We start from the raw sequence: 18,705 nt of genomic DNA, 5'->3' as shown, positions 1-18,705 counted from the left end.
AGTATCCAGAAAGCAAAGATCCTTTGAGCCCATTAAGAGGCATACACCAATTATTATCCAATGTAATTGTAGAACTAAGTCCAACAACTCCACTAGCTTTAGCAGCATATCCAGGAAGTTGGCCCAACTCCTTGGCCATCTGATCACAGTTCCAACTTCCAAGATCGTTGCTGGGATATGATTGTCCAAGGATAACGTGTTCGAAATCATAGAGAATCAAAATCGGTCAATAAAATGTTTTAGAAGTAAACAAAAAGTTTAGAAGTTATAAAAGCTAGTAAAACATGAAAACTACAAATTAAAATTAGTGAAAATCAAAATATTATATGCTAAAAGATTTTTTCATCTTCATATTTCATAAAATATTTATCTTCTCAAGAAAACCAATGAAACCACAATATAAAAAATAAAAATATTGTATAAGAATAACATGAAAAGTATAAGTGAATCATTATCGTAAATAATAAAAGTTTATTAGAAAATTAATAATAACACTAAAAATAAAAAATATCATAATAAATAAGTATTAAATATCATACAAAAGATTTTAAAAGTTTCAATTTACAGAACTGAAGATAATTGAAGATCACAATTCAGCCTTGTGTTGCTCTAAACATTATGCAAGTGTAGATTAATGCAGAAGCAGATAAAGAAAGAAAAAGTTCAGGACTAAATCGTAAGCCTATCGCATCTTCATTGTCCTTGTATTATCCCTATTTAATGCAGAAGCAGATAAACAAAGAAAAAGTTCAGGACTAAATCGTAAGCCTATCGCATCTTCATTGTCCTTGTAGTATCCCTATTTTCTTGAAAGGTTGAGGTCTATTCTCTGTTGTTCACTTTTCTCACTCCGTTCTCTCTATTATTTTATGTGACAGTAGATGACAATTATTGCAACTAAGGTATGCAATTTCGAATGGTACCGCCTGGTACAAGCGGTATGTACCGGTCCAACGGCATACCGGTACGCGGACCGCCCGCTACCGGGTGGAACGTTTAAAAGCGCCCCGTATCAGATGATACGGGGTAATATCGGGCGGCAACGATCGAAATTTCGATCGTTACCGCCCGGCACAACTCGGTAACGATCGAAATCGACCGTTACCGCACTGTAATAGTGCTACAATGCTCCAACGGTCAAATTGACCATTGAAGCCCTTTCTCATAGTATTTAAACCCTTCTTCTCCCCTATTTCACTCCATTACATTTTCATACTCTCTTAAACTATCTCAAACTCTTTTTTTCTCACATTTGTGCTTTCCTACATTCTACAAAACAACGATTTGTGAATTTAATCGAGGATAATTTGGAAAGATTAAGAGGAAGAACTTTCTAATCAAGAGGTATGTATTCCCTTTCTTTAATTAGAGAGTAATTAAGATCTTTAATATTATGATTAGTGTGTTTAATATTGATTAATTCGAAATTAGATACTTAATAGGTCAAATATTTATATTTCATGCATATTAAATATTGAAAAATATTTATGATAGTAAAATAAGTTTAATTAGGTTTTATTAAAGTTATTGAATGCTACGATTAGTCATTTTAATGATGATTTAATCAAAATTTGTTCGATTTTATGTCAATTCAATGTGTTTAATACCTATTAGAGTATTTGCCAGGTTTATAGTGTTGAAAGAGAAGTAATTAGTTAGAAATTAACTATGTTAATCATGTAATTAGTGTATCTAATGATGATTTTATCATAATTTGAATTATATTTGATCAAAATTACATATCTAATTTTTTTTGTGTTTGACATATATATGATGGTAAAATATGTTTAATTAAGTTTTATTAAAGTTATTTAATGCTGTAATTAGTCATTTTAATGATAATTTAATCGAAATTTGATCGATTTTATGTCAATTCAATGTGTTTGATACCTGTTAAGGTGTTTGTCATGTTTATAATGTTGAAAGAGAAGTAATTAGTGGAAAATTAACTATGTTAATCAGGTGATATGTGTATCTAATGATGATTTTATCATAATTTGAATAATATTGGATCAAAATTATGTATTTAATGCTTCTTTTATATATGTAACATATTTATGATAATAAAATATGATTAGTTATGTTTTAATAAAATTATTTAATGCTATGATTATTATTTTTTTATTAATATTTGGTCAATTCAATATGTTTATACTTTATAGTTTATTTGATTTAAATTTGGTAGGATTATGACACCAAAAGAACAACCACATGATGATGCATAGATTCATGCCCGAAAGATAGATAGGAACCGTCATCATTGGCAATATATTTATTGTGAATACATTGGCAAGGGTGGAGGAATAACACGGGTGAAAATGTATTTGGCTAACGGATATCCTGATGTTGCAAAATGCAAGAAGGTTCCGACGGAGATACGTAAATTATTTCAAAACAAGCTACAACAAGCAAAGGAAGATACATTAAAACAAAGGCAAGAGTTGAGGAAGAATATTATAGAGCTACACAGGAATCGGTTTATGATCAGTATGAGGGTTGCGGCGATCAAGTCAACCCGGATCTCACACCTGAGATTCGTGCATCATTGGAGCATCAGTATACGATCGATGAAGCAATGAGGCATCGACGACCTGACTCACAGTTGGAGCATGACAGTAGTAGTGGAATCCAAAGGTCGACCAGCATGAGGCAGCCAACTGCTCCTTCTCAGTTAGGCCGAACTAGTAGCATGAGGTATGGTGGACTCCGTGGTTTTATAAGAGGTCTTGGCAGGTGATCTGCACCATATATTGTTGATATTGATCCGCAAGCCTATCCCCCACAAACAACAAAACAAACACGGATTGACGATGCATACACAAAAGAAAAAAAACGGGATATTAGGAAGGCAATCTCAAAATGGTTCAACTTCCATAGGATCCCAACCAACACAGCCCAAGATCCGTATTATCAGAGCATGGTCTCTTCTATTCAAAAGTCTAGCACGGGGATCTAACCTCGAACACCGAAGGAGATTTACGACGTGTACTTAGATGAAGAGGTAGCAGAACTAAAGGATTTGATCAAATCTTTCAAAAGGCAATGGGACGAATATGGGGTGACACTGATGTGTGACAGCTGGACAGGACCAACAAGAATGAGTATCATCAACTTTCTTGTTTATTGCAACAAAAGAGTGGTGTTTCATAAGTCCATTAATGCTTCTGAAAAGATCCAAGATGCAAACTACATTGAGAGCTTGATTGACACTATAGTAGAGGAGATTGGACCACAATATGTTGTCCAAATAATAACCGACAATGGAGCGAATTTCAGAAAGGCCGATTTGCAATTGATGGAATAAAGAAAAACTTTGTTTTGGACTCCATGTGCAGCTCATTGCATAAATCTAATGCTGAAGGATATTGGTGAGTTGGATTCGGTCAAGAATTATGTAGCTCGAGCACAATTAATTACAAAGTTTATATTTAATCATCATTAGGCCCATGCTTTAATGTAAAAGTATGTAAACGGTGAGATACTCCAACCTGGAAGATGCAAACTACATTGAGAGCTTGATTGACACTATAGTAGAGGAGATTGGACCACAATATGTTGTCCAAATAATAACCGACAATGGAGCGAATTTCAGAAAGGCCGATTTGCAATTGATGGAATAAAGAAAAACTTTGTTTTGGACTCCATGTGCAGCTCATTGCATAAATCTAATGCTGAAGGATATTGGTGAGTTGGATCCGGTCAAGAATTATGTAGCTCGAGCACAATTAATTACAAAGTTTATATTTAATCATCATTGGGTCTATTCTTTAATGTAAAAGTATGTAAACGGTGAGATACTCCAACCTGGAATTACTCGGTTTGCTGCCAATTTTATTGCATTAAAGTCATTTCAACAAAAAAGGCATGGCTTGAAGGCAATGGTCACCTCACAAGAGTGGTCTGAATCCAGATATACGAGATTAAGCGATGGAAAGAAGATATAAAAGTCCATTCTTTCCTCTAGATTTTGGGAGACTACGACAGAAATTATAAAAGGTGTGGAACCACTTTATATTGTCCTCCGTAAGGTCGATATGAACAAGCATCCTTAGATGTCGTATCTTAAAAATATACTGATTTCAGTAAGAGAGGAGGTCAAGAAAACATTCAAAGATGATTTTAAGGTCGACCAATACGTACAGATCATTGATCGTTGGACCGAAGTTCATATGGATCAAGATATCCATAATGCAGGTAAATTCATATTCAGAATAATTTAATTTATTATTTTTTAGATAATAAAAAATCATACTAACAAAATTATGTCTTGCAGCATATTATCTAAACCCGACAATTCAATATTGATATGCTCTCGGAACGCAAAATGATTTACTAACGATACTATGAAATGTTATATATCGGCTCTTGCCAAACACTACTGATGCAGCCGATGCTCTTACGAAGAGTCGATTATTTCGAGAAACAGTTGGTTCATTCTCCGACGTTGTAGCTGTATCGTGTCGTTACACTATGGATCCTGGTGAGAAAAAGTTACACATATTGATTATCAATTATATTTAATGTTAATTATTTGTTATGCTAATAAAATCTTATTTATATCTTTTTGCAGTCGAGTGGTGGCTACAATTTGGAAGGGATGCACCACATTTAAGGAAGGTTGTCGTTTGTGTACTTTTATAAACAACATCTAGTGGTTGCGAACGTAATTGGTCATCGTTTGCATTGATTCACACAAAGGTCCGTAATAAACTCTCCTACAGACGATTAGAGAAACTAGTATATGTCCATTATAACATGCGACTAAGATTGCGATGTGCTGAGTTGGAGAAAGAGCCAGAGGAACCAGATATTGATCCCATTGACCTCCAATTCTACAACGAAGATTCAAAGCCAATGTTAGATTGGGTTGAAGTAGCAGAGAACCAAGAGGATCCTTTATTTGATGAGGCGGGAGATCCTCAACGTCCTTCACGTTTTATCACTGAGACAATAGAAGAAGAAGAAGCACAACCCCAACAGATGAAAAATCCCCCTCGATCGTGGCAGGAGTCAAACAACATCGAGTCAAACTACTCGAGGAACTACAGACACCTAACGGTCATAGTCGTCCGCCCAGCTTGCAAAGGCAAAGGGGAAGGCAGTAGCATCAATTGCATCGTTGGAAAGAATCGAGTTGGGCGATGAGACACCTTCACAATCACATTCAGCAACTCGCTTGGTCCAAAGATATGACAGCAACATAGACAGTAGTGCCTTGACGGATGATGGTGGTGATGCCGGGCAGTCGTTGGTCTCGTCTACACAACTTGAGGGTGGTGCATGGACTAAGGAGCAATATTTTACACATGCCACCCAAGATTCAGATCATGGAACTCGACAAGGTACTGCTCAAGTTTATGCACGGAAAGGGGAAGGGGAAGGGGAAGGTAGTGGATAAATTCGAGTAGATGCGACAGAGCCTACATGATATAGACACAAAAAACAGCTCATCGTATTCACAGCCATCTTATTATGGAGAATCATATGGGCAACAACAGTATGGTGATAGTTGGTCATCCTTCTCTAAGCAACAGCATGATACAGAGCAGCAGATCAGTAGCGAAAGTAGAAACTTTGACATTCACCAATATATGCCTCAAGAGTTGCCTCGGACAAATATGATTCATGACGATCAGCCTACGATCAGCACCACATTGATGCATCAATGGCATACGATGTATCAATACACTATGTCATGAGATCAATTTAATGATTGGGTCCAACAAACATATCATATTGATATGCAGATGTATAGGATCGAGGACCTCGATCCACCACCCGTGGAGGCCCGTCATTCGTTTTGGTAGTAGAATCAACAATCAAATATATCTACATATGTGATTATTTAATTCATTTGAATTTTAGAGCTCATATTGTAACAAAATAGTCTGACAATTCAAATGATTTTTCGGTAGATATTTCAATATTTACATAAAGATAATCCGTAATGGACTGAAATATGAACCTTGCACAAGATATTCTTCAAAGCCCGAAAAAGATATGTGATATTATTCTTACCTAATTTACATTGATTTTGCTAAACTTATGCAATTACTATATTTATTTCTAACTTAAAAATCCTATCCTAACTTTTTTTTAATTTCAGGTATTTTCGAAAGGTTTTACACCTAAATTAGGTGTACCGCTCGGTATGCCCTAGCGTATCGCTCGGTACACGATACCGTACCATACCGAGCCAACCTCGAAACACCGGTACGATACGGTATTGCATACCTTGATTGCAACAATGTCAGTGATAATAGTTGTCTCTCAATAACCTTTCTCTCAATTATTGCTTCATTTGGCTTCTCTTTCCTTCTCCTTCACCTCATACTTCTTTTTCTTGTAAGGCTATGAATTCAACCAAAATTGACCAAAACCAACTAACTCTAGTTGAAATCATGTATTGGAAATCGACTGATACCTTAAATTATGCATCTAATACATGAAGTGACAATGACCTAGAAAATGGAATAATTACTGAGAACTCCATAATAACAAAGCAATCAATATTTTGTGAGTAGAATCAAAACTCATGTTGTTTGCAATTTATCATGGATGGGGTTGTAATGATAGGAGTCTAGGAGAACCGAAGAAATCACAATGAAATTACCAACTTGATAAGGATTCTAGAAGGAAAGATTGTTTTGTCAACTTGCCATCCAATAAACTCAGGCCAACAACAAAAAGAGACAAGAGCTGGAGAGATTGCTTAAGCTGATGAAGCTAGAGATTCTGCATAATTATTAGTCTTTGGTGACTAGAATTTAGATACATGAGGTACCAAAATACCTTTCAAAAGTAACCTAAGAATTTTGAGCATACCATGCCTTCTTACTATTGGGGACACTTAGATTTCTTGATCACTGTTTGGCACTTTGATCATATGATCACTGTACAGAACTTTGATTATATGATCAAAGTACACACTTCTTTAAAAAGCTAAACTTTGCTAGGGAGACAAACCTAGCAAAATCTACTAACGTATTTGTTCATGGCACCATCCATATTTACTGATACCATGCAAATCAAAGCAATAACTAATGTACTTGAGAACACCATCAAAGTTATAGAGAAATAAAAGATGGTTTAAAATTTAAATAAGTCCACCTAAGACCTAAAAGATAAAGAAAACACTAAGACAAAAGCATGTAAGCCATGTTCCCATCCATTCCCATCCAAGTACAGCATATCATGTCAAGGAATTTCTGCTGGTTATTTGACATAATATATTGACCTAATCAGAATATAGGATAGATTATTTGATCTTCTTGCCCATGCAATACAACATATTCCAGATGCAATGAGCTCCAATTTGGATAAAATGGAGGAACATCCAAAAAGATATAATTTATAAAATTAAAAGATCAAACAATTTACATTCGAGGTAAGAAAATAAGTGCCATTTTGATAAAGATTCAGGCCAGCTATCACAAGAATGTCATTCAAAAGTTAGATAAGACTTACATGTTTCACTATTGATGGCTATCCGCATCTGCATCTTCTCCATAAGCCTCATTAGAACAACATACATATACCAATAGACCATGCAGTATTCATTAGGAGAATATAGCTCCAATTCAAAACCCAACGTAAGAAACCGAGAAGCAATCCAGTAAGTATGCTCATCCGTCCATATAAGGAGACGTCTTGAGACTTTCATGCACATATTCTGTACAACAATTTGAAATCTACTGAAATGTGGATAAGACAGTATGATCAAATAAAAGAAAATTCAAGAAATACTATAAACACAATCTACCTCATCAACCATGACATTCAACCTGTCTCCAAACTCTCTTTTGAAGGCCATCTCCAACTGTGGAACAAAATCCATCTAGTCAGTGATTTTTCCCCTATGCATGTGAACTAAACAAAAACATACATAAATACAATATGCATCTTTGTCTAATAAATACTTACTTGAAATGAAAGATATCTACATGAGAAAGAGTATGCTACTAAACTGATCAATAGTATAAGAACCTTGAAGCAACTAATGAGATAACATGAGGTAAGTTTTTTACATGAAAACCTTTGCTATTAGAACATTAAGGCCTTGGGAATTGGAATCATGCAGTATTGTCATCATCAGCTCACTCTCTCTCTCTCATTCCTCACTTCCCTCATGACTCCCAGTCTCCGGTTTATCCACCAACCCGATACTCCTCTGCTTCCTGGGCTTCTCCTTTTCCTCCTCCACGCTTCTTGGTACTACAGCATGTACTGGCATACGAGTACAAACTAGACTTCAGACCTTGGTTGCATGGTATGCAACACAATCTAATACAGTACGGTATGGTACGAGAAGTATTCACCATTCCAACAGAGAACTGGTATAGGAAGCATGGGATACTGGCTGGTACAGGGACAGTATACATGGCATCGGCTGGTGCCAGGCTAACCATACTCGGAGGTGACGCTACCCAACTAGACATGGGTAACCGTTGGCAGGCTTTCAGGAAGCTATAAAATGGCCCCAAAACCCCCCAAACCTGCCTTCAGTCTCACTCTCTCACTCCCTCTCTTTCACATTCCCAATTTCTCTGTAATCTCTCTCAAAATTTACTTAATTCTCTCTTAACCCCTTTCCATTAATTGAAGATCATTAGCAAGATGAAATTTTGATTCTGATTTTTAACTCATTTTGTAGGAAATTATATGATTGAGCCAACAATTCAGCTAGAATTGCAATTATTGTCAATCTCGATATGGCCCATCTTGATCCAGGTTAGTCGGATGGGTAGATAATGATTGATTCGGCAAAACCTTGACAAGTACCATTTTTCTCCCTCGGTTACCAACAAACAAGACCTTAAGAATTATATGACCTAGAATCACATTACATGACAATAGATAGGTGTTCTCAATTTACGAATATCCATCAAGCATCTTTCCACTTATCACCTTCACCTCCTAAAATTAGGCATGTCTCAAAAGCCAGTCTTCCTCTAGATTGCACCACCTCTTGTACTCATGCAATTATTTATAGTTTGCTGATGATGATGTTAGCAGGCAATTGCCCCTGCTGACACCTATTGCTTGCCGTTACCACATTATCCCTGTAGATGAATCATCATTAACAAGTAACAATAAACTGATCTCTCCTGTATAAACCTAGTTCCTCTTTTTTTTCGTACTTCGTACTTCATAGTATCTCTTTCGACCTAGGTGTGATATCAACCTTCTTTTTCCTAATTTCTTTTTTTTTACTATAAATATCATCTCCAGCCTCATATTACTTTTCAAATTTTCACTTTGAATTAATATCATGATGAAGTGTTAATTCAAACTACAACTAACAGAGTGATACTATCTTAACAAATCTTTCTTTCCCAAAAGACATCTGCAAGAAATGCCAATATTCCAAATAGATCAGATAATCATGTAGTTCACATAAATGGAAACAAGAAACACAATAATTAATTGCAATGAACTGAAAAATAAATTGTCTAATACAGAAAAGATATCTTTTCTAAACAGACTGGCTCAACAAATTTAGAAGGTACTAGTAGTGTTGATCATAATATATGTATTACCAGAACCTCAATCAGTGAAGTAGGATGTTCATGGTCAAATAAATAAACAAGTCAGATTCTCATTGGCAATAGAAGATATTCAAATTATTCGCAACATAAATATTTCCATGAAATATAGGAGCCTAAGATGCAGCATGGTTGAGGTTGGTTCTGGGTATTTAGCAAAAGGAATCTGTAGTTAAAGAGAATAAACTATGTTCTTTATACTCAGACAAACCTGTAACGAAAGAACACCCCAGTCCTGTAAGATCTTTCCAAGCTTGCGACGTTGCCATGCAATGTTTGTGCAAAGTATTTTAAGCAAACTGACAATCAACTGTATGTTTGCAAAGAATAGCAATCAAATTAAATGACCATAGATTTGTAAGGGCTTTTTAATAGATAATTCACAACACGAACATGACTTGAGGTAAATTCAATTCTCACCTGACCAAGTTGCACTATGAATTCATTTTTCTGAAATTCTTTGTCCGCTGTAAGTTCTGGTAGTGCTAAGGCCCTTGATATTACATCATGAAAGGAATCCTTTCCGCAAAGCTTCCCATCTTGGACCAATAAAATCTGGAAGAAGTTCAGAACGAGAAGGAAAAGATAAATCATAAGGAAAAAAGGAAGACAGTATTACTTTATTACCAAGGTAAAAGTAAATCGACTTACAACAAAGCAAATAAGTATAAACAAGAAAATGAAGCACAATACTAAATTATTTCTCAAAAATTAAAGTAACAATAAACAGGCAAAGCAAAGGACTGATAGCAAGCAGATTATCTATGCTGTTGAACCCTTCTGTTACATCATGTAAGGCAATGTGAAGATACTGTTTTATAGAGAAAATTATCCACACACACACACACGATTTTCACAGGCTTATTAATGAGTATAAGACAGCAGTTTTACCAGCAAGTTAGGGACTGAAGTTTGAGAGAAATCATTTGCATTGGCTAAAGGGAAAAAAGACCACAGATTTAAGTAACTGTTGCATCAAAGAGAAAGATAAAGGGTTCTCCTAAAAGATAATAACCCAGGTAGCATCAGCAGTTGGTGCATTAATTTCTATAGCCATCAAAAGGAAATGAAATGGATTTTTCTCTGAAGTTACTGTTATGATGACACTCATATTTAGGGTTAAACATACTCAAGCTTGATCAGAGATTCAGAGCTTCTTTAAAAAAGCCTAATGTATCTTTTGTCACATGTTGGACCACTAAATGAGCTTGTCACAAATATCGAGTCTAATAATTGTTTCAATTTAATATGATCTACATAATTTATAAGAAGACTTCAAGGGGCAAGCCACTGAACTTATGGCTCAGCTCTTGCCATAATATAAGCCTAATGCATCACCTTAAGCCTTGATCTTTCCCAAAGGTCATATATTACATCAACGCATACATAGATGAGCTGCATCAAAACAAACTGATAACAATCATCACATTATATTAAAATCCAAGAAACACCTGCAGATGAGTCCTAGCAACCAGATCAGGTTGCAGTTTTTGGAACTGGACAACATAGTGTAGCACATCTTCAAGCACTGGCTCCATGTTGAATGAACATACAAAATCCAAATCATGTAAAAGCTTTTGAAAATATCCCACAGCCTGGAAAATCAGATTGAAGGATTAAACTTGTAAAAATACAAAAAACAATAACTTCAAATATACCTTTAAGTCTTAATAAACAGGTTTTTGGACTTGAATGGAATGACAGAAACATGAACTTTCATAGGGTGTTAGAATTCGCACTTTTTTCCAGCTCAGAATATGAGTTGCACGTGGTGGACCTGGAGCAGAGAGTGTGCTATTTAAGCTAGCATCAAAGCCAATGGGCTTGCAACCCGAGGCAGTGGTGCTACTTTCAATGTCATCTTGGAAAGATCCATATGGCAAGGATCTGAGGAATTCAAGTGACTTAGACATGTAAGATAACTCAGACAAGCATAATGCCACATGTTTCCGAGCCAACTCCAATCCTTTTCCATGGGGTTTCCTCATGCACATGAAAACATGGAAATAGTGCTGAAAAAGGTTATGTAAATTAGTAACAGAGTCCAACAGGTAGATAAAGAATGTATAACATTGCAGCAAATTAGAAATGCATAAAAATATAAATTAATAGCACTAGAAATCAAGGTTTGCCATACCATGACATATTGCCCGGCATAGGCGGTATGTACTGGTCTGATAGGAGACCTGTATGGGTGGTATATGCTAATTTGTAGATATACTCCATCATATCATGTGTTGGAACAATGGTACGATTTGATACATACAATATCAATAGTCGATTGATATATCGGTACGGACCGGCAAGGCGAACTATGCTAGAAATAATGAGTTGATCAAAGATTACATCATGTACAAAGAAAATGCTCTCCACAAACAAAGAGAAACATAGCATACCAAGAGTTCAAAACACCACAAATTACTAGAACTTCAGACCAAACTAATCTCCTCCCCAAATGATAGGGACCCTACTGACCTCTTCAAGATCAGAAACCAGTGAAAACAATTCTAGCATAATTCATGGCTTTTGTGGAATTTTTTTGCTCTGTTACCATTTTTTCCTTTAGTAAAATTTTACCCTATATTTATGGCTTTTGTGATATGCTGCAAGAAACACCACAAAACACATATGATTACCCTATTCAAGTCCAGAGGGTGAAATATAACATGGTAGCAAAATGTTTGGTTCAACAGATTAGGACAATGTTCTAATTTACAAATCGGATTCAAGGGGATAATTAAGAAAACACTACAGCAAAAGAAAACTTGTTACCCACGAGAAATAACTACATGTAAGGCTATTCCCTTTAGCAACATAGGGGAATAATATACTATCACATAAAACAACAAGGTCACCATTACGTCTCACAATAAATAACCTTGGATTTCTTAACTAGATTGAGTGACACAAACCTTGGACTACTTACCTATATAAAGGAGAGACAGACCTTAGACTTGCAACTAAAGGTGTGTATTCATGGTCATATATATGCTTCTATGATCCATGTTATGCTAGATATATTCCAGACTCGTACTTCTGGATCATGATATCCATATCAAAACTATCATCTGTAACCCATATATCTGACAATACACAATGGCTAAAATATCAGCCCATACCTATGGAACAGATACTTAATTATCAGATTGAATTAGTTTCTTTTGAATTACTTCTACAAGCTAAAATAGAAAATGTGCTTAAAATAGGTTAATTAAATGAACTCCATATATATGGTAATAAAGACATGTAGCAAATTAAACAGGGAATCTCAACTGGATAGAACAGTTATAAGCTGCTTCTTTCACCTAATCATGATAGCTGGATGACACATACTATCACCAACAGATATAATAAATTCAAAAGCAACTTAAATCAAAGTTGATTTTCACATAGATTAAACAAGAAAGACTAAAGCATTTAAATACTTAATCCAATCAAGTAATTAACTCAATTACAATTCAGGAAACATGGGCTAAGACCTTACGAAAACGTAAGCGGCATAAAAGAGCTCTGCAATAACCCTCTTCCAAATCAGGATTTCTCTGTAGAGGCTCAATATCTACAATAAACAAAATCAGCATTAGGCCATGCAAGTTCAGTGCATCTACCGTTGTAACTGTTACCAAAGAACTAAACAGATGAATTTAGCAAATTGAGAAATTTACTTCACATTTTGCAAGTTCACCAGAACTAATATGCACAAACATATGCATAATGCCTTACCTTTTACTCTTTTTTCATGTACTAATTTTAGCATTTTCTCCCCAGTTCACATATTTGTAGTTAATATCTTTTAATTTTCTCATTTACTATCATAAACAGATTAATTTATCCACTAAACAAATTACAAGTTAGACCCTACGCCTAAAATGTTTGAACTTGTATTGCACCATTCTACAGACCAAGGAATTCAATTTTATACCAGTCCAGGCTCAGACTATTACAGGTTTGGTACAAACAGGTGCAATACATTGGAATGCTGGTACGCATCATAGTACAGAAAAAGGCCAAAGAACAAAAAGAACTATTAAGGATTCTGTCATTTTTCTTGGCAAATACAATCAATATTGATAATAATAAAATGATTTCAATGTAGATAAAAATAAATACTAAATCAAAACATATCTCAGATAAGGACCATAACCCGTATACAAAGAATATATGTACATAGAAAAGAGCAAGACGAGATGCAAGACTAAAACATAAACCTACTTCTACCACCAAAATTGTCAATGTGAGTCCATGGCAGGTGGACCGGGGCCCTCATACTGTGGATCAATATGGTAAGTCCACCAGGACCAATGCATGAAACTGCTCCCAGGGTGCATGTGATACCCATAAACAGTGTTAGAAGGCAATAATATGGTAGTAGTCATCTCATCATCATGAACCACCCGCATGCTAGATCCATTTAAATCCAGTCTGAATCCATATAAATTTAGAATAGATCTAGATCCAGAATAGATCAAGGATCAAAGCTAGATCCACTCATATATAGGCTATATCTGACCAAGAATCTAGATTCGAGTATCAAGCCATGATCCTCATGGATCTAGCTTAAATATAAAAGAATCAAGGATTATATTTGTAAATCAAACCCTACATGAGGTCTAAATAGAAGAGATCTAGGCTAAGCTTGGAAGAGAAAGCATAAATCCTAAAACGGTGTATAAAATTATCTTAGATGTTCATGTACGATTTTAGAAGCAAGTTGAGAGATCTAAGAGAAATTCAAGAGAGAATAAGAGTGGGTAAGAGAGGGTGTGTGAAAGGGAGAATAAAGAAGAGGAAAGGAACATGATAAAGGTGGTCTCTTTGGCTGAGGTCACCACCAGGTGGGGTTACTGCCCTATAGTAAACCTAAACCACTTAAATGGCTTCACCTATGTCTCAACCTCCAATCAGATTGACGAGTACCATCTGGACCGGTACAAGAAAGAGAGAAGATAAAGGTGGCCTGTTTGGCTGGGGCCACAACTGGGTGGGTGGGGTTACCCTATATCAGATGTAAACTGCCCAATTTGTGGGTAGGGTTACCCTGTATCGGACCTAAACCCACCAATTGGGCTTAATCCATGTCCCAACTGCAGGTCAGATCAGTAAATACCACCAACGCCTGTGCATTCGACATCACAAAATTAGTGCCATCTCTTGGCTTTAGCTATTTGTGTTTTCTTTTACTTTCATCCTCTTGCAAATATGTCACTAAATTAATGAAATGAATATGTAGTCTACAGTTTTGAGTGAAAAGATTAAAACAGTCCGATACTGTATGATTACGATTACAAGAGTTGATATGTTCATCTAGGATATAGACAATAAAGCATGCCAACGATTCCATCTTGTGGGCTAACAGCATATTGACATCAAGTGCTACTATTTGCCATGCTTGTGAGTTGTGCCTACATGTCAATCGTGGGCATCATATGTATACATGGCAATGACATGACATAGAGCCATGTCATAGTTTTGCGAATGTTAGTGTAGCTTGGTAAAGACAGCACAAGTACAAAACTAGATGTCATGACAAGAAATTAGACAAGATAATAAAGTTTAAGTAAAACACCACTATGTCAATGAGAAGAAGATAAAACATGAATGGGTCGTTCGACTACCTTCTAATGATTTCTTTCTAGATGATTGGGCCCTGCAAGCTCGAAGCTGGCGAGAAATTGTTTCTTCGACTGAATTTAGAATTGATAAGCATTTTTCATCACCTTCTCCTTTCAAAGGCAATGCATAAGCCATTGCGAAAAGGTCTTCTTCCTATCAATCAAGCATTTAAAATAAAATTTTTTTCAAAACATTGATGCCTGTAAAGGAAAAAATAGATTCATATAACAAGTAATTTATAAAATTAAAGCAAATTTTTATTATTAATTGATCTAGATGTCGAATAAAGTCCATATCTATAGTTCTAAATCCAGAAAGAAGGAACCAGAAGGAAGACAAACTAAATCAGAAATGAGGAACGAGGTTAAGCACCAGTACATGAAAAACTAATTTGGAACTTCATGACATCTTTAAAATGTGTCAACCAATAAAAAATAAATATAGGTGTGCTTCCCTTTCTGTGTCCAAATGGGCCTCAAATTAGTGCATACAGAGGAAATTTTCAGGGTACCCATTACTGTCTGTGGTTTATGTTGTTCTAACATTATAAGTCTCTACCCTTAGGTCAGATGATCCATTTACCTCCCTGACCGAAATTCTCTCACCTTTGTTGTTGCAGCTCTTAAAATACAAAGTAAAAATATTAAGCAAAATATTTTATTTTATCTAAATGGAGATCAATAATCTTTTAGACTCCATTGTCAAAAAGATGTAGAACAGGTTCATAGTTCATCAGACTCGATGACTGAAGTGGTGCAATACAAACTGCAAAGAGCTTGTACATACTTTGCTCTGCTTATTGAATTTCAGCTTTAGCAATTGCACTAGAGAGGTTACATCAAGATTTATCACTGAAAAATTGACCAACATAACTGGTCCAATGGTCAAAATCCATTTAGAAGATATATATGTCAAGGGCAAAGTTGTCCTTGCACATCCTTTGCAGAGCATGGTAGTCAAACACAACTTTAGTCACACAAGTACTGTAAAAGCTGAAATAAAATATTCTTCTCAAAACAATACTCCTTTAGAAGACCCAGTATATTACCTTTCAAACAAAAGCTCAGATAAAAAATCTTATGACCCACTATATTCATAATTGATAGGGCTCCCAGATGACAGGAAGAGTCAAAATTCCCAAGAACTTCCTTTAACATACATGAAGGATATGATAGTCATTTTACTCAAGGAAGTCCATTTTGCTTGAACCAGTATGAAATTGATGGAATACCTATCCGAGCATTGATCGGTATACAGATTGCATCCCATTTCAGACGGTCTGGTCCAACCAAATATAAAAACAAAAAAAAGCCTTAAAACATCAATTAGGGCCCATGAATGTGAGCCCTCTTCTCATGAGAAGCATGGAACCAATGCCACCACCGTTGTCACTTCCATTTGCCACAAATGTTGTCTGCCACTTCCTACCTCCCCATACGCTTCCTCCTCCCTCTCTGATACAAATAGCCTTGGCGATGGTTTTTATTCTATAAAAAAAACATGGGCAATATGGACCTTCATTTATTCATATTATGTTTGTGCCTGGAATTGATATTCTAGCATCTGGTGTGCAAAATCCTAGAGTGAATGAGAAATTCTTGAAGTCTTCTTGTTGTTGAAGGAAAATGTACATACTTCACCTCAATAAAATTATGATAATGGTTTTAACATATCAAGACAAAACAAAATGTTCAGCCTAATTATGCGCCAATGAAGGCTCATTTCCTTCCTGATTCATACAATAAGACTAGAGGATTCTTAGAAATTTTAGTACATGGAACCAAGGTTTGAAATTTTGTACCATACCAGTGTATCGAGCTTTGGTCGGTACGGTACATTGTACCGAGCGGTATGCCTTTTATATATATATATATATATATATATATATATATATATATATATATATATATATATATATATATATATATAATTTTAAAAACGGCATACGTAGCCTCGGCGACATCACCTCCTCTTCTCCTCGTCGCTTCGTTTATGGCATTCGATGAAGAAGGCGATGAAGACCAAGGATTTTAATTTCAAATGATACCGCCCGATACGACCTGGCTGCGACAAAGGAACAAGAAACATCGAGGGAGAAGAGGGAGAACGCGCTCAAAGAAGAGGAAGAATCGGGAGAACCTCAACGCTTCCTGATCCGACACCGCCCTCCCTCAACGATCCCGATCTAGGAGGTAACGAAGAGGCGACGATTCGGCTTCTTCTTCGTCGAAGGTCGAAGATGCCTGCGACCTTCACCACGTTCTTCGTCGGAGACCAGAGACATATGCGGCCTTCGACGTCTTTGCCAAACACCGCAGATGAGGCCAAAGACGTCTGCGGCCTTCGACGTCTTCGCCGAACGTCACTGATGAGGAGAAGACACAATCTTCTCCTTATCTAATGCGACGAGGAGAAGAAAAAGGAGGCAACATCGCCAAGGTAGCAGTACACCCTAGCATACCGCTCGGTACGCCCGTACCATACCATATCGAGCAATGCTCGAAACTCCGGTACGATACAAAATTACGAACCTTGACAAAGACGTCGAAGGTTGCAGACATCTCCGACCTTTGGCGAAGAACGTGACGAAGGCCGCAAACATCTCCGGCTTTCGACAAAGAACGCGACGAAAAAAAAGGCCGCAGAATCACAGACGAGGCAATGAAGGAGACCACCTCTTCCGCTGCTCTAGCCGCCGCCTCCCATGATCCCCGCGCCTCTAGATCTTCGTCTTTACAACTCTCCTCGTCGTTACCTCCTGGATCAGAGTCGTCGAGGGAGGGCGACGCTATATCAGGATCGAGAAAGGGCGTGAAAACAAGTTCGCGCCGAGGTTTGAGATAATGAGCATTTTTTATAGCATACATGTCCTACCCTCCACTTAAGACCACTGACAGATGGCAATGGCATATCCACAATATTCATGACACATGAACTTGATAAGACAAAACGAAATACTTGTCATCCTCAACAAAACGTGAATGATTGTATTAAAAAATTATCTCCACTTTGATCCAAATGAATGCCAACTCAATAAAAGGTCAGTAGATGTGGATATACCTCATTGGTGCGTGCATCAGAAACAACAGAGACAAGAGCATTACAAATAGCCCGCATGATTCTGCAATAGGAATGCAGTAAAGAATGTGGAGATGTTCGTTCTATCCTCAAGAGATATATGCATGAAAATACTGTCTGTGCCAATGAATGACCTTTGTGCCAAGTGGCCTGTCAAAATGAACTATGTTAAATGTAAAAAAACATGGGATACTCAAAATAAATATGCAGGGATGTACAACTCATTGCACCTCACAAGAAAAAAGATGATCAATGACATCCAAAATGCATTGAACATCAAGGGTAGAATCCAAACTGAGAGGAACTGGAGCAATATTGTTTTCTATAGCTTCCTCTATAGAGTGATAGCCACTATTTTCAATTCCAGAATCCATCTTTGGGTCCATTATCTGTAACAATGAAACAGTTTTCACAACTCAAGAAGAAGCCTTAAAAAGAATATTGCAAATGCATCAGAACATACAGGCAT

At 36.4% G+C, this 18,705-nt stretch overlaps 1 protein-coding gene across 1 annotated transcript in view; it reads right to left on the bottom strand.

The window, feature by feature from the left end:
• Positions 1–18,705, bottom strand: part of LOC103994804 (uncharacterized) — a 33,540-nt gene that overhangs the window by 4,240 nt on the left and 10,595 nt on the right. The window contains exons 3-12 of the mRNA XM_065161471.1: positions 18,467–18,625; positions 18,219–18,386; positions 15,161–15,311; positions 13,025–13,104; positions 11,285–11,557; positions 10,997–11,140; positions 9,966–10,100; positions 9,757–9,855; positions 7,763–7,819; positions 7,468–7,672 (exon numbers count right to left, since the gene is read on the bottom strand). Coding sequence (XP_065017543.1) covers positions 7,468–7,672; positions 7,763–7,819; positions 9,757–9,855; positions 9,966–10,100; positions 10,997–11,140; positions 11,285–11,557; positions 13,025–13,104; positions 15,161–15,311; positions 18,219–18,386; positions 18,467–18,625 — 1,471 coding nt within the window. The remainder of the gene's footprint in view (positions 1–7,467; positions 7,673–7,762; positions 7,820–9,756; positions 9,856–9,965; positions 10,101–10,996; positions 11,141–11,284; positions 11,558–13,024; positions 13,105–15,160; positions 15,312–18,218; positions 18,387–18,466; positions 18,626–18,705) is intronic.

Source organism: Musa acuminata, chromosome BXJ3-8 (genome assembly GCF_036884655.1).
Source record: "Musa acuminata AAA Group cultivar baxijiao chromosome BXJ3-8, Cavendish_Baxijiao_AAA, whole genome shotgun sequence".
Taxonomy (NCBI): Eukaryota; Viridiplantae; Streptophyta; class Magnoliopsida; order Zingiberales; family Musaceae; genus Musa; species Musa acuminata.
The sequence above is the reverse complement of the archived record's forward strand: the minus strand, read 5'-3'. Positions and strand labels throughout refer to the sequence as shown.